This window comes from Notolepis coatsorum, assembly GCF_963971535.1.
Source record: "Notolepis coatsorum genome assembly, chromosome: 16".
In the NCBI taxonomy this organism is placed as follows: Eukaryota; Metazoa; Chordata; class Actinopteri; order Aulopiformes; family Paralepididae; genus Notolepis; species Notolepis coatsorum.
Genome location: NC_140180.1, coordinates 72,033,391 through 72,049,913, shown reverse-complemented (window position 1 = coordinate 72,049,913; position 16,523 = coordinate 72,033,391). Strand labels below are relative to the sequence as shown.

At 42.0% G+C, this 16,523-nt stretch overlaps 1 protein-coding gene across 1 annotated transcript in view; it reads left to right on the top strand.

Annotated features, from left to right (window-relative positions):
- The first annotated feature begins 5,404 nt into the window (after positions 1-5,404).
- The window catches only part of LOC311242352 (charged multivesicular body protein 1b-like), a 33,134-nt gene continuing 22,015 nt past the window's right edge, over positions 5,405-16,523 (top strand). The window contains exons 1-3 of the mRNA XM_084331303.1: positions 5,405-5,531; positions 12,089-12,186; positions 13,239-13,385. Coding sequence (XP_084187429.1) covers positions 5,516-5,531; positions 12,089-12,186; positions 13,239-13,385 — 261 coding nt within the window. The 5' untranslated portion in view covers positions 5,405-5,515. The remainder of the gene's footprint in view (positions 5,532-12,088; positions 12,187-13,238; positions 13,386-16,523) is intronic.

Here is a 16,523-nt window from a genome sequence, read left to right as displayed (position 1 = left end):
CGTTAACAGGTGTCCAAGGAAACTATTAACGGGATTTCCTTTGCAGGTGTCAGGGATGATGAGTGTGTGCCTGCCCTGTTGCGGGTGTTATGTAAACACGGTAGGTATAGTATACCAGACTTCTTCGAGATAGCTGCTTTAGTTTGAAGCACGACAGGGGAATTGGGAAGCTGAGAATTGATCAGGCCCAAAATCAGGCAATTAAATGTATGTTTTTATATTTAATTTTTTTTTATTGTATTGCCTATATGTATTTCTTCTATTACAGTGCTTCTATTACCGTGCTGATTATGACACCCGAATTTCCCAAAGGGGATCAATATCGTATCTTATGTTATCTTATTGTAGCAGGGTGGATTATCCCTGCTTTATGGGAGTGGTTGTACACGGCCACCTGGTAGCGAGAACGCAGCAGAGCTGAGTCCAGCTGGGTCCCTGACTGTAGGCCAGGAATGTTGAAGTGGAGGTCGAGCAGCAGGAGTGGATGGGGCCTAGGATTCACTGACCTAGGGATGGTACTCTGGTCCTTCTTGCCCTCCAGGGCGATCAGCAGTAGCTCCCCACACACCCACACTTCCCCCAATACTTCCTGAGCCCTCCCACACCCGATGGCAGTAAGGTGGATGATATATTCGCTCCCCAAAGCAGTACTCGTCCTTAATGATGAGTGGAGACCTTTTACAATAAACTATAGGCAGGGGTGGGGAAAGGGTTAAACAATAATGAGCATTACCCGGAGAGAAAAGGGTTAGACAGAATGCACATTAAAGACACACACACAGTGCTCCCATTTACGTCTCCTTTACTGAAGGCTTATGCATGTTACACATTATCGCATATCTATCAAGGCTACTTCCACACTGGGCACCTAGTGCTCTCACTCTATATTACAGACACAGTAAGAACCTCTTCCCTTTAAGGGTTATCTACTGCTCCGCTTCGTGGTAGGTGGAGAACAAGGTAAAGAATAAAGGAGTTCAATGGGAATTTTATAAATAGCCACACATTATTATTACACTCAAAAGAAATTAACAGTGGGCCCACATTAGCAAATAAAAGTCCTATCTACAACCGGCTTTTCCCCAAAACAATAAATGGTCGGGCGCCCCTAGACACTGCTGCCAGCGTTAGTTCAAAGCACCATTTATCTTCGCCCTTAGAGAGCCTGCGCCACACAGTGGAATTGTCTACCGATAAAGTTTCAGCACTCGGAGCGCCACTGTACTTATCCAAGATGGCGGGCCTGCTCTCACCACCACTCGTCCGGGTGGTAAGATGGCCGCCGGGCGATCCCGCGATAACAGGCAGCGGGCGGGGTAGACGCTGGGCAGGTGACTGCTGGGGTAACGGCTGGGATGGGCTGGAGGAGCGTGTAGTGTAGTGACGTCCGCTGCTGGGCTGAAGGGGTCAAGTCAAGTCAAGAGTCAAGAGTTTTAATTGTCACGGCATACAAGTATACAATGAAATGCGGGTGGTCTTGCCCGCAACGATGTGCAATACAGTGGTACAACATATAATAGAATCCAATAAAAAAACAACATTGTGCAATAAACAGGTAACAGGTAACATGGTGTGACAACTCGGTATCTGTACATAGTTATTTACAGAGCATATAGGACATGCTAGGTAGCTTTGGTAGTGCAATACACTGTTCCTGTTGTTATACTAATTTAAAGTGGCCTTTCCTTTTGGCCATAAGTGTGCGTGTGTGCGGCATGAGTGTGTGCCCGCTCATGTTAAAGTGTTAAAGTGGCTGCTAGTGTGTGAGCATGCACAGCGTGCGTGTCGTGTGTGTGTTCATGTGTGCTTGTGTGTGGATAGTTCAGTGTTCTGTGGCACTCAATGTTCATTGATCAAGGCTCTGATGGCCTGGGGGAAGAAGCTGAGCCTAAGCCTGGGCCGACACGCGGGCTAAACTGTGGTGCTAGCCTAAACAAAGCTAAGCTGTGGGTCGTGGTGAACCCCCTGTCATAACGCCTATACACAGCTAACGCAAGGTGGACAATATCTACCACCTGGTCTTCGGCAGTCGCTCGCCTGCCGGTTCATTCACAATGTCTCTTCCGCATTAACCAAACGCTAAGCTACCGCAAATACTTCTAGGATAACCCGCTTTGTAACTGAGTTTATCTCTCGCGGGCTGAATCTCCGGAGCTCCCGTTCCGTGCGTCCTCCTCCCTCTGTTGAAAACACTGAAGAGGAAGCCCCTCCCTCTGCACCTCGCTCTGAATCCATTCTTCTTCACCTGTGTCTTCCTGCCCAACGTGACCACCAGCGCCCCTGGCGGCACCTGTATGCTGTCCCACTATGAAGCGTCAATGTTAGGCTTCTCAGTTGCAGTGGGTGACAATATTGTCACAAGGAAAGACGAAATTACCTACCTGGGTTCCATCCTAGAGGCAAATCTTTCCTGTGACAAAATGGCATCCAATGTAATAAAAAAAGTCAACCAACGAACTAGATTCTTGTACCGGATCCCCTCTCTGGTAAACAAGAATACCCTGAAGACTCTGGCAGGAGCACTCATTCAAGGGTACTACGACTATGCGTGCACATCATGGTACCAAAGCACCTCAAAGGCGCTTAAAACAAAATTACAAACATCACAAAACAAACTGGTCAGACTACTACTTGACCTTACCCCCAGAACCCACCTCACCCCTGCCCACTTTGACAACCTAGGATGGCTTAGAGTAGACGACAGAGTACAGCAACTTGCAATGGGCCTGGTCTACAAGATACACTATACGACTAAGGTACCCATGTACATGTCAAAATACTTCCCAAAGGTCAGTGAATACCACAACCACTACACCAGAGGAAGCTCAACAAATCATGTTAAACCCAGATTTGGCTCGGGAGCTCCAGTAGCTCACCACGTACCGCGAGTGCTATTTCAGCGCCGTGGACAACCGCGCTCGCGCGGATCTGGGGCTGAGCGCGTTCGAATCCCGGACGGCAGCCGTGCCTTTCCCAGAGTGTCTTTCCCCCCATCTGAACCCTTTCAGCCTGCTTCTGTCGGTCGAACTTGACCAAGTATGAATGCGACGAAAAAGCGATAAACGCTAAAAAGAACCAGCTGACTGGTCAAAGTTTAAAAAAAAAAAAAAAACAGATTTGGCTCAAACAAGGGACTAAACACGTTTCGCAATTATGCCACATCAATGTGGAACGCCCTACCCAAAGCTGTAAAGGAATGTGAATCCCTACCCACATTCAAAACCGCTCTTAAAGAGCACCTACGGGAGGCTGCAATCGAAACTGGCCACCGTAAATGCCCAAAACCCCCCACCACCTCCTAATAGACAGTCTCCTCCCCACCGCATGTATATATTCCCTCCCCGCCGTATGTATATTTCTATCCCACCCACCCACCCCCTCCTAATGTACAGTCCCCTCCCCATCATATGTATATACTCTGTCAGGATCTAAGGGTAACAGTACTGTATATTTGAATACCGTTTATGTCACAAATGTATCAGTACTAAATACCTATATGTCCCTATGCCATAAATGTCATGTATGTTGTGTATGTCATAAATGTCTATATGAATTGAAAATGGGGGACCCTGATGGAAACAAGACAAATGTCTTTCTCAGGTCTGCATCCCCTTAACAATTGTGTGTATTGAGCCGTACTGTATTGTACCCATTCTGCAATCTGTTAAATAAAGTTTTCATTCATTCATTCATTCATTCATTCATTCATTCATTCAGGATAGGGAGAATCAAAGAGAGCAGCAAGTTAAGTGTCAATGTCGGGGTAGGGATGATCAAGAGCGGTCAGCCGGTTACACAACGTCCTCGTGAACACAGGGAATGCAAAAGATTAGCGTTAGACACCTTGAATAATAGTCATACATTTTCGGGTGTCTACATTATCATACAGGCCGAAACCGCATATTTTGGGATAGCCTGTTTGAAACACTTTGCAAACACCACCACCACCACCACCACCACCACCACCACCAACAACAACAACAACAACAACAACAACAACAACAACAACAACAACAACACACACACACACACACACACACACACACACACACACACACACACACACACACACACACTCTCTCTCTCTCCTGTTGGCATCTCTCTCTGACACACACACACATGCGCGCACGCTTAGCCCATGTTGTGTCCACACAGAATAGTATCAGCCATGAGTCATCCGTGCTAAACCCCGACCAAAGCATTGGTCCTCCCCTCCTCTCCGGCCCTTCTTTGCCTAGACATCAGATTGAAAATGGGGGACCCATGATGTAAACAAGACAAACGACTTTCTCTGGTCTGCATCCCCTTAACAATTGTTAGTATTGAGCCGTACTGTATTGTACCCATTCTGGTCCTCGTCAACTCAGACATTTACAATATTAGATAAGATATTCCTTTATTGATCCCCTTGGGGAAATTCGGGCATCATAGCAGCATTGGGGGAGGGGAGGTAGTGGTACAGGCCAGATTATTCAACCTTTCTTGCAGATGGTTTGAGCAATTTTTTTAGGAATCCCAGCAAGTCCACATCATATTTCTGATGTTCATAATAAAGTATGTTTGCGCCACAAAAGGTGAAGGGTCAGTAAAATGTCACAACTCGTACACTGATCGGGTATCATGGAACCTGCCCGAGTTTACCACTGTTATTTACAATTTGGTCGGCTGTTCCGAGTGCAACTTTCTTGTGGTAAACTCGGGAAATGTCCGACCTTACGACGAGTTGACAAGGATCGACTGAACGTAACCCACCCCATCTACAGGCACAAAACGGACTGCGCCGTTGATTGATTGAAAACTTTATTAACAGATTGCAGAATGGGTACAATACAGTACAGCTCAATACACACAATTGTTAAGGGGATGCAGACCAGAGAAAGACTTTCGTCTTGTTTACATCAGGGTCCCCCATTTTCAATTCATCAGGACATATAGACAGTACTGCTACATCTATACATTTATGACATACCAGATTTGCAAATACAGTACTGTTTGTGATACAAAAATTGTCCATAAAAGGGAGTATATACATTTGACGTAAAAATGCAGTTGAATGCAAAGAAAGGATTACCAAAAAATGCCTAGAAACATGGACAACACAACAACACACTCCATTAACCTGGGTAAAAATAGTGCTGGAAGCGAGTGTTCCATTTGAAAGGTCACTTTAGCTGCTCCTTTGACACAAATATAAATGACGTCACTAGACCACAACCTACCAGTAGCACGTATCTGTCTAGCCGTCTAATCTTGCACATGCGCCCCGTCGAGCTCTCCAGTCGTCGTGACGTACGAGGAGCGAGCGCGCATGGATTATGCGAGCACGCCCCGCCCCTCGGAATCGTGACGCCGTCGTGTGTTTATACGTCACGTCACAGTGAAATGTATCCGGAAGTGTCACTCAAACAACCACCCGGAAATAATCTAAACAAACACAAACAGCTCGCAGGGTGACAGAGCTGAGCACTTGTGTATTTGTTTGGACATAAAAAACCCTGGAGAGACTTCACTGGCCATGTCGGCTATGGAGAGTATCCTTTTCTGACCCCCCCCCCACAAATAGGTCTTTGCAGTAGGTTATCGAGTAGCTAACCGGGATAGCTAGATAGCAATGCTAACATTGGCTAAGAGTAAGACCCCTTCGAATCGAATGTGTTTGTTGTTAGCCTTATAGCCTAACTAGCTACAAGCCTACTAGGATAGAAACAGCAGAAATTTTGCCAAGTCACACTCCATCATAACGGAGAGATAGCGGTCGATTCACAGTTTTTAGCTCAACCGTTAACAACGTCACTGTGTAACGTTAGTTTGGAAGCTATTGGGTTGACTTCAGCTTGTGTCCAGTATTCAAGATCAAAATATCACGTTACATAAAAAGATTTAGGATTACTGTGTGTCTGGATGGATTAAACGCCACTCAAAATTTAAATCGAATATGTTGTTTCCGACGCCTAACACAGTTCAATCAATATAACGTTATAATTATGAACATGAGCTACTCTCTCCCAAAGCCATAAACCAGATAAATAAGAATCAAACTTGTGATGTCATCAAGTCTGGAGCTGCTCCGTTGTAAATTAATGGGCATTTAAAAACATAAAAAAAAATCCAAATTAGCTTTATTGATTGATTGAAAACTTTATTAACAGATTGCAGAATGGGTACTAAAGGGACTAAACACATTTCACAATTATGCCACAACAATGTGGAACGCCCTACCCACAGCCGTAAAAAGATGTGAGTCTCCTCCCCACTGTATGTATATATTTTCTCCCCACCGTATGTATATATTTTCATCCCACCCACCCACCCCCTGCTAATGTGCAGTCTCCTCCCTGTCAGGATCTATGGGTAACTACTGTATATTTGCATATCGTATATGTCACAAATGTAACAGTACTATACCTGTATGTCATGTATGTCCCTATGCCATAAATGTCATTATGTCAGTATGTTGTATGTGTATGTCATAAATGTCACTATGAATTGAAAATGGGGGACCCTGATGTAAACAAGACAAACGTCTTTCTCTGGTCTGCATTCCCTTAACAATTGTGTGTATTGAGCCGTACTGTATTGTACCCATTCTGCAATCTGTTAAATAAAGTTTTCATTCATTCATTCATACAATTCGGGAAGACACTCTGACGTCACGAGACCGCCGCCATCGTCGTATAGGGGACAACAAACTGGTTTCTACGATCAAATGTATGCGTTGAGCTCCGTTTTGATTACATCTTTTATCACATTCTTGTTCATTTCATAACCTTACATAAGACTTTCGATTTGGATCTTTGATTTTGTTATTAGTACAAAACGTAACACAGCAGCTCTTTGGCATTGTGATGCACACTGAAGAAAATGACCTTTGATTGTGTTTAATTCGCCGCTTTTTTCCGATCCGTTTTCTGCACTAAATGAACCGTACACAATGTACCCGGGTGCATTTTCCCCCCAAGCCGTAGTTGCGTAGCAACAACAGACAGGAAGTTGACTTCGAGAATACAGTACGGCTCAATACAAACAACTGCTAAGAGGATGCAGACTAGAAAAAGACGTTTGTCTTGTTTACATAAGGGTCCTCCATTTTCAATTCATCAAGACATTTATGACATACAAGACATACAAATATACAGTACTTTTTAAGAAAAAGAGATAATAAAAAAATATACAGTACATCCGAAGGGGAAGAAAGTAAGAAACTATACATTGGGGGGAGGGGGGGGGGGGGGGGAATTTTTAGACTATTCTATAGTAGTGTTCTCAGTTCTGAAACTGAAAATGTACCTATGAACTCTGAACATTCCCCTGGGGGTGCTCTCAGTGTCATCTATGAAATCGTTCTCAATTAATTGTCTATGGAGCAGCTTCAGACTTTATACTTGATTACATCATAGGTTTGAATTTTAGCACACGTTTTTGTATTTGGGAGGGAGTTGCTCATTGTCGCTAATATTTCTGGTCTTAGACCAGAGGAAAAACATGTACGAATTCTGAAATTGGGCATAGTTTCCCCTTTAAGTTTTCTAGCCAGTGATTGAAGGTGCAGTGCACATTGTAGCTGCAATCCGTTCAGGTCTTCAGAGTGCACAGATTCTTCAAAATCTGTTTCATTACCTTATTAACTTTTATTCATGGTCGCTTATTGCTGCAAGTATGGCTGTGGATTAGTATACAGCTACCTATCAATACGGCTCGAGATGCATATATTATTTCTGCGATGTGATAGTGCTCCTGCTCATCAAAATAGAAGTCCCAGGCACTGTTATCTGGTATCAATCTGGCTCTCATCCAGGCCCCAACAGAAATGGCTGGGCTCCTGAAAAAGTCCAGTGAATGGGTCCTCCCCGAACCTGCTGAACTCATATCATGTATTAAATATTAGTTTATCGTTGGCCTCCATGGGTCTCCTAGCAGCTGAGCCCCAGAAAGCTCCCCTCCCTGCTCTAATGAGTATACATCCTGAAAAGCAGAAACACAGTCACATGGCTTGAATGATCATAGCTGGTAATACCAACTAGAGCAGGGGTGGCCAACCCGCGGCTCGCGAGCCGCATGCGGCTCTTTGCCCGTCAATGTGCGGCTCTTCCATCCATAAAAAAAATAAAAAAAAAAATAAAAAAAGATATTTTTGTTTACTTTTTTTTTTTTTTTTTTTTCTTTTTTTATGTCACTCATTCCATAAGGACGTAGAATAAACATTTAAAAAAAATGTAAATGGTCCATTTGCATGTTCTTGGTATCTGAATCTAGGGACATATATGGATCAGTGTCAGAAATAGTGTCTGTCTGTGGCTTGAGTAAATTGTAATGAACCAAAGGAGAATATCAATTCTATTTAAAAAAAATGTATCTTTGACTGTGAATAACACCATGCTAAAATTGACCAGACCTGAAAAATCTAAGCAAATGAATAAAGGGAAGATGATTAAACAGAAGGTTTTGTAGATACAGTACTGAATTCTGCCATCTTTTTTATAATATAAATTTCTCCAAATTTTTTTATCATATTGCAACACCGTTTTTTGCAAGACGTTCACAGAAAGGTAGAGAAAATAACTGCGTTCTGTTTTATGGCAATAACGTTCAGGTTTGTGGGAGATAATCCCAAAAAATAAGAGAAATAAAAAAGTAAATCCAGAAGTCAGATGATTGACAGGGGCTGGTGTGAGCTGGGTAGGGTAGTTTTTCTAAATGAGTCTCTTCCTTCAAAAGACTATACTCACTTTTGGATGTGCCACTTCCTCCTGTCAATATGCGCCGGTTTCCGACTCAATGCCCTGAGATTTCTATAATCTTATATTTCACTAATAACAGTTAAAATAATTGGTAAACAAACGTAATGCTGAAAATATACACTTTTACTGTATATCTCGGGCTTAAGAGGTTAACCCTGTGAGGCCCAAATTAAAAAGACATTAGCAACTTCAGAGGCCAGAGGGTGGGACATATAAACACATTCTATCAAATAGCATTGTGAGGCTGAACAACAGGATCAATTGACTATACATGTGCTTAAAGGGGAACTATCTTATAAATTGCCTTTTTCAGTGTTTACCATTGTTTCTTAGCTATGTGGACTTATATTAATAGGATCTATGTCTCTAATTCTCATATTGGCACATTCTTCCAATTCTCCTCTCACAATATTCACCCTCACTGAACTGAGTCATCTGAAAATGTGCATATCTGTGATGTCAGAAATTTCTCAGCTGCATAATAATGTGGCAGTTGATGTGGCAGTTGGCACCAGGCCACACAGTGGTTGGAGCCCAGCCTCAAAACGGCTTAAGATCTTGAGGTAGAAAAATGCGGTTTTTGAGTACTTGATTAGAAATACAGAACAATGCATTTTTTTTTTTTTTTTAAACCTATGTGTTCCATAGACTCACAGGAATTGTGTAAAAGTGCCCAAATAGTGAAAGAAATAGTAAAATAGTTCCCCTTTAACATTTTTTAAATAAACATTCTTTTTTTAAATGGCTAAAAGTGATTTTGTAATTTTGCAACCGTGGGTCTCACAGGGTACTTTTAACCCTGTGAGGCCCAAATAAAAAAGACATTAGCAACTTCAGAGGCCAGAGGGTGAGACCTATAAACACATGAAGGGTGCCGTGACTGAAAAAAAAGGTTGATAAATGCTGGTATATGGTGTGGCTCTTTGTGGTACCACAGTAATTTTTGTGGCTCTTAGTCTCTGACTGGTTGGCCACCCCTGAACTAGAGCCTATATTAGCCTATCACAGACATATCGGTATCGTCCAAGCCCAATATGTTGGCCATGTTGGTTTACAGAACATAATGCAGAGAAAAATTCTTGGGGTAATTTAGAAATGTTGTCATCACAGTTTGTCCAGCAGAGCATGTTCCGTCTCAATTCTTTACATATAACTATCATAATAATAATCGGTCATTCTTTGCACACTTAACAGACTATGTTTCTTTGACCTAAATATAAAGATAAATTCATCATTAGTGAATTTAAAATATAATATATATAATAGAACGTGCAATGCAAACTAGTTTGGTTCCAGCTCAAATATAATTCAGTTAATGTCTCACACTTTTCTTTTCTTTATATATATTTTGTACAGATGGCTGAGGGTGGAAGAAGTAAGGTGTGGGACTACATAAAAAAATAAAGAAAATAAAAAAAAATATATAACTATCGGGCGATATTGAAATATTTGACTCCCTAATATCAGTATCAGCATTGGCCCCAAAAATACAGTATAACTGCATATTATGAGGTTGGGAGAAAATACCATAAGCAAACAAATATTCGCCATGTGGCATCACCTACGAATGTAAGTCATGTATCGTTAGACTCATACGATAATTGCCTAAGTCATTTTTTTTGCCAAATTGAGATTTCTGCCTAACTGTACTCTCCTCACACTGCTGCATTGTCCTAGCTTAGTGCCTATGTCCTCAGCCAATCAGAACGCTTCTTATGTAAAAAAATCCCCATCTGCCTAACTCACTCGTGTGACTTGTGCATTTTAACGTTACATATACAGATGGTGATTGCATGATCGCGAAAACAACTGCCTAGTGTATGACATGTATGTATGTAAGAGGAAAAAATGCCTAAGTCATGACATATTTTGTTTAAAAGTCACCTTACTTATCAACTTGTTGATACACCTTGTGGAACTTATTTTCTAAATATAAATTTAAAACGTACACATTTGCTGGAAAATTAGTTTTTTCTTCTTTTCCAAAAATCTTGAAAAATTACTTAGGCGGCGGCCTGTTAGCGCAGCAGACTAAGCGTCTGTCTACCACCGCAGATACACTGGTATCGAATCCAGCTGTCAGCGGTGCCTCCGGCTTGGCCGGTCGTCATACTGACACAATGGACCTATCTCAAACCCTGCCCTCTTTTCTTGATCCTCCAATCACAACGGTCGCTTGCCTCGGCTTGCCTCGGACAAACAAGCAACAGTTGTGATTGGAGGATCAAGAAAAGAGGGCAGGGTTTGAGATAGGTCTATTGGCAGTGTCAGCGGGAGGGAAGCCGGTGGGTGGTAATCTGGTCGTTGTAAACAGCGACTCCTACAGGTTGGTCAGGGCGCCTGCACAGCGAGGAAGGGATCTGGGTGAGGTAGTGTGCCCTCCCACGCGTTACACTCACCCAATGAGAGTCCTCGCTGCCAGGTGAAAAGAGGCTGCTGGCTGTCTCCTATGTATTGGAGGAAGCATGTGATAGACTTCAGGCCTTCCTAGACCGGCAAGTAGGGGGCAAATGCGCGCAACGACCAGGAAGGGGAGGGGGGAATTGGCATAACGACAAAATTGGGATGGGAGGAAAATACAAGAAAAATAGGAGGAGAAAAAAGTGGATAAAAAAAGAAAAATTACTTACACAATTATTGTATGAGGCTAACGATATGAATGTAAGTCACCTACAAATGCAGTCTCGTGTCAGATTACGTAGCTCCGTTCCGAGGAAAAGACATATACAGACGGTGCTGGGATTATAAACATTGCACTTTACAAACGATTGAGTGAATATTACAACATAAGGTATTGTAATGTAAAAGTCTTTGCCTTGAGTCGTCCTCATATGGCAAGCATTTGTTTTCTGGCCTATAGTACTACTTTCTCCGAACCTCATACTATGGGGTTGAGCACAGTATAGGTTGGGTCTACCAGCTAGAATAATTAATGCACCTGTGTCATATTGACAGGTAACTATCTATAGCCTTAATTGGCGCTGGAGAAGAAAAGTGATCAAATAGATTTCAAGAATCTGCACCTGTGAATTAATAACCTCACACATCAGGAGACCTAAACTAATTGCATATACATTTCATAGCACCTTCAGTCTCTGGACCTAAAGGGTTCTCTGTGGAGTTTTCCCTGACTGTCTGTGGCTAGGGACTGGCCTTCTCTACCAGCAAAATGTGCATCTCTTTCCTACCAATATGGAGCAACGCTATAAACACAGCTCATTGGCTGTGATTGTCATTTTACAAATATTTCATCAATTTGATTACTATCACCTGCTATTTGCCTACCCATATGTCTGCATTGATGATGTAATAGAATTAAAATCCACGAGAGCCCTTAACCGACCACACAGAACACCTATTTAATCTCAAGTTCGCTGCCAAGGAACTACAGCGCAACTCCAAGAGATGTGACAAAGAGGAAAAAGCAGAGAAAGTCAAAGTGAAGAAGGTAAACTTGTGTGCCTGGAGATTGTGCAGCGGTTAAAGCCTAGAACAAGTCATCATCATCATTTATTTATACTCAAAGACAATTGAGGTCACCCTCATTTTCAATGTCGTCGAGACTTTACAGACATTTCTATGCACACATTTCTACAATATAACAATAATAAATATTAATAACTAGTAGATCCACACATCAAATATCTCCATTTTAAGTCCCTTTAAAACTTGTCTGAGCCATCTGAGATGAGACCTTGCTGCTCGAAATGTCACTGCATTAATAAATGTCCTTTTAAAGGTAGCTATTTGGTGTGCAGATCTACTTGTTCTAATTTGTAAGGTTTTTCATCCATGAAACCACAGATACCCCTGCTGACCTGGGTTTGAATCCCTGTACCTCCCCTACTCTCCCCCGTTTCTCTCCCTCTCAGCCTTCCAACTGTCTCAATAAGGAAAAGCTCACTCTCCTTTTACTAAAGAACAAAAGGAACAATCCGCACACTTACCAGCTAGCTACAGTATTGTATGCTTTTGTTGTTTGTAAAATGGAATACTACTGTATTTATGCTAAATCTATTAATAGTATTGATTGAATAGTTGATCAATTGATTGTAAGTTGTCTGCAATATGTTGTTTCCCCCCATCCCTGACGTGGCGGGCTCACCCATACACATCCGCAGACTCTGATCATGGTTTTCTATACCACACATCCTGACACACAGACACTACAATCACCCACGTCCACACACCAGTACATAACTCCACGGACACCAATGATGAAGGACCGCAATAGAAACAAGCCTATGGCTTTATTGTGTTTTTGAATCCTATTGGTAAATGGTGGGCTGATATGTATACCTGTTCAATTGTATATGTGTTATCCATTGAAATCAATAAACTATTCAATCAATCAATGCTGGAGCTCAGTTGTAGCATGTATATAGTATGTTATGAAATCAATCTCTCTTTGACTGTAGATATGTACTGTATGTTATGTAATCTATATGACCTTGTATATATGTTATATCTATTGATGCCCGTCTATGTATTGTTCTTCAGGCTATTCAGAAGGGCAACATGGAGGTAGCCAAGATCCATGCGGAAAATGCCATCCGACAGAAGAATCAGTCCATTAACTTCTTGAGGATGAGTGCCCGTGTTGACGCTGTGGCTGCCAGGGTCCAGACTGCTGTCACAATGAACCAAGTAAGGGTCAGAGGTCAATTGGTGTTAGCTAGCCCCAGAGATGCCATGTTTTCTGATGCCAAATAACTATAGTGGTACATGTCTGAGGAAAACACACCGACACACTTTGAGAACTTCTGCTACAACTCCAGCACCTGCTAAAATTCATTAAAAAGAAATTGCTGTGAGAGGGAGAGACCGAGAGACAGAGCTCCCTCTACAGGCAGACTGCACTGCAAAAATGACAAAGGCACACATTTCTGGCAAAAGAAAATCACAACTGATAAAATGACAGGCATCATATTATTCATAGTGGTGGATTATGCTTCCCTTGTAAGTTGTTTCGGGGGAACATAAGGCCCCCCTTGTCAGATACGTCACATAAACACAAATGCCATCTTTTAAGATAAGATATAAGACAAGATATTCCTTTATTGATCCCCTTGGGGGAAATGTAGGTGTCATAGCAGCATGGGGTAAGGGGGAGGGGAGGTACAGGTATGCGCAGGGTAATAGGAAGACAATAAATATATACAAATGTAATCTGAATATAAAATATGAGAAAAATAAACAGTATACACAAAGGTGCAGATGAGGGTCTGTATACCCTATCGGTCATACTATACGTTGCAATAAATATAGGCAATAAAATGTTTTAATCTGAATATAAACTATGTATAAAGTAAACAGTAGACACAAAGGTGCAGATGAGGGTCTGTATACCATATCGGTCATGATATATGTTGTAATAAATATAGGCAATAAAAAAATGTAATCTGAATATAAACTATGAATAAAAGTAAACAGTAGACACAAGGGTGCAGATGAGGGTCTGTATATCTGTATATCGGTCATAAAATATGTTATAGTCTGTGCACTCAGGGTTTAGTGGCTTTTGCACCTTTAAAGTGACTACATTAATCTCGGACACTAAAAAGCAGATTGTTAAATGAACAGAAGGGCCAACTGCCTTGCAATTCTTAATTGGAACGTAACATAACACTTTGAATATTTAAAGGGGTGATAATTCAAAATGTATTTTAATAAGAATAATGAGAGAGAGAGCACAAGTACAGATGACAAGTATAGTATGAGGAAGTATAAATATATATTCTTAATTATATGTCAATATTAAATCAATTTGATTTGCCAATACATTTGCCAGATTTAACGTGACTTCCTTTAATCTAATGTTAATTTGTTAATTTGATTACATCTTGTATTGTACAATAATTGTTACAGATACAGATAATGACATCTCTGCACACCCCTAATAGACATATTAGCATAGTAGGTAGTACTATAGACATAGTAGCATAGTACATCATATTAATTATAGTTAATATTTTTATTCAGATGTTGATTGAAAAACTGTGTTTTTAGTCTACGGTTTTTAGTCGAATTGGGCAGGTTTCAGCTGTCCAGACTGTGGTGGGAAGTTTGTTCTACCGTTGTGAAGCCAGGACACAGAATAGCCTGCTTTGTTTCAAGAATCCCCCAGAAGCCCGAATAGTCTCAGGCGGCAAGAAGATGCAGAGCGTAGGGGTCTGGAGGGTGTGTAGTTAGAGACCATTGACCGGAGGTAGGAGGGACACGTTCCCCTCGTTGCACGGAATGCCAGGTCAAGAACAGGTCAATAGGTTTGGCCTGGAACCTATTTCTTTCTGCAAGACTCAAGCGGTTTTCAATATGACTTTCTGTTGATAATCATATTGACGTCATAGTCGTCATACCAGCAACATTACCTGACTGGCACCTTTCACTATAGTTTCTATGGCCCCCCTTTCGACCGCAGGAACCTTCGTCAGGGACGTTTTAAGGAACTCAGGGCATTTGCACCACAGGGACCAGGGTCTAAGGCTATGTTCACACTGCAAGCCTTAGTGCTCAGTTCTGATTTATGGCTCATAAATCAGATTGATGAAGGTAAACATGGAGGATACTGGATACTGAAGTCACAGTTTATGGTTTAATTCATAAGTTGATGTGCAGTGTAGGCAGCTAATTCGTGAGCAGATGATAATGAGGATGAGGTGAAACAGAGCCATTTCTTCTTTCAATATGCTTTCAAACAGACCGGTTATGACACGTCTCCTCAAGTTTTGTTTGTACAGAAGTATCATCCCAAATACTAATAAATGTACTTATAAGTTAAACACTTCACTGTCCCTCCACCGACCACCTCCATCACAGCTGTCTTCCATGTTTGTATTCACCAAGTGACTCCCGAGTCTAGAGTGACGTAAAAGTCGCATGAATTCTTATGACCGTTCAGACTGATGTCACATTGCAAAAAGTCAGACCTGTATTTGATTTAGGACCACATATGAAAGTGGCCCAAATCAGAATTGGAAAGATCACATTCAATGTGATTTGTACTGTTCACACTGTCGTGAAAAAAACGGATCTGTGTAACATGTGAGCAAAGAGTTTGGCCGCTCTTGCCTGCAGTGTGAACATAGCCTAACAGAAGTTCAGAGGACATTATCTTACCCAATTCTACCCCCAAAAAGCCCCTGCTCTGGGGGTAGGGCTTTTTTCCGAAGTGCGCGAAATCTTGCCGTGCTGAACATTCTGAATGGTACAAGCACTCGCAGCATTTAATTTCAACCAGCATTTAAAAAAACCTGCAGTGCAAAGCAGTTTTTTTGTTCATTGAGCTATGCATTAAATACATTTTCCCCCAGCAAATCTTTTAGTTACATCAATATTGTGCTGTCAGAATCAAAGTAGCGGGTCAGAGAGCACCGAGCAGAAGAGAGAGTGCCACGCCGAGTGCGGGAGACGTAATAAAGACTGCTGCTGTGAAGGGAAACATGCACAGCCGTGCGAGAGAGTATTATAGGCAGTTTCGCCTGTATGGTCTGCGGGTTGCAGACGCAGCATTTTGGCTCAACATTATTTAGATTGGACTATGGTAAAAATGATATGGGGAGCAAGAAAGGGGAATGCAGAGAAAGACACACATACGTACACACACAAAACACACAAACACACACACAGAGAGAGAGGGGGTGGGGTTAGGGTGGGGAGAGCAAGTGGAGAGAGACAGAGAAAAGGGAGGGAGGGAGGCGACGCAAGGTGTTTTAGAGAGAGATACAAAGGAGAGAGAGACACTCAAAGACAGAGAGGGAGAGAGAGAGGTTGTATATGGTAGGC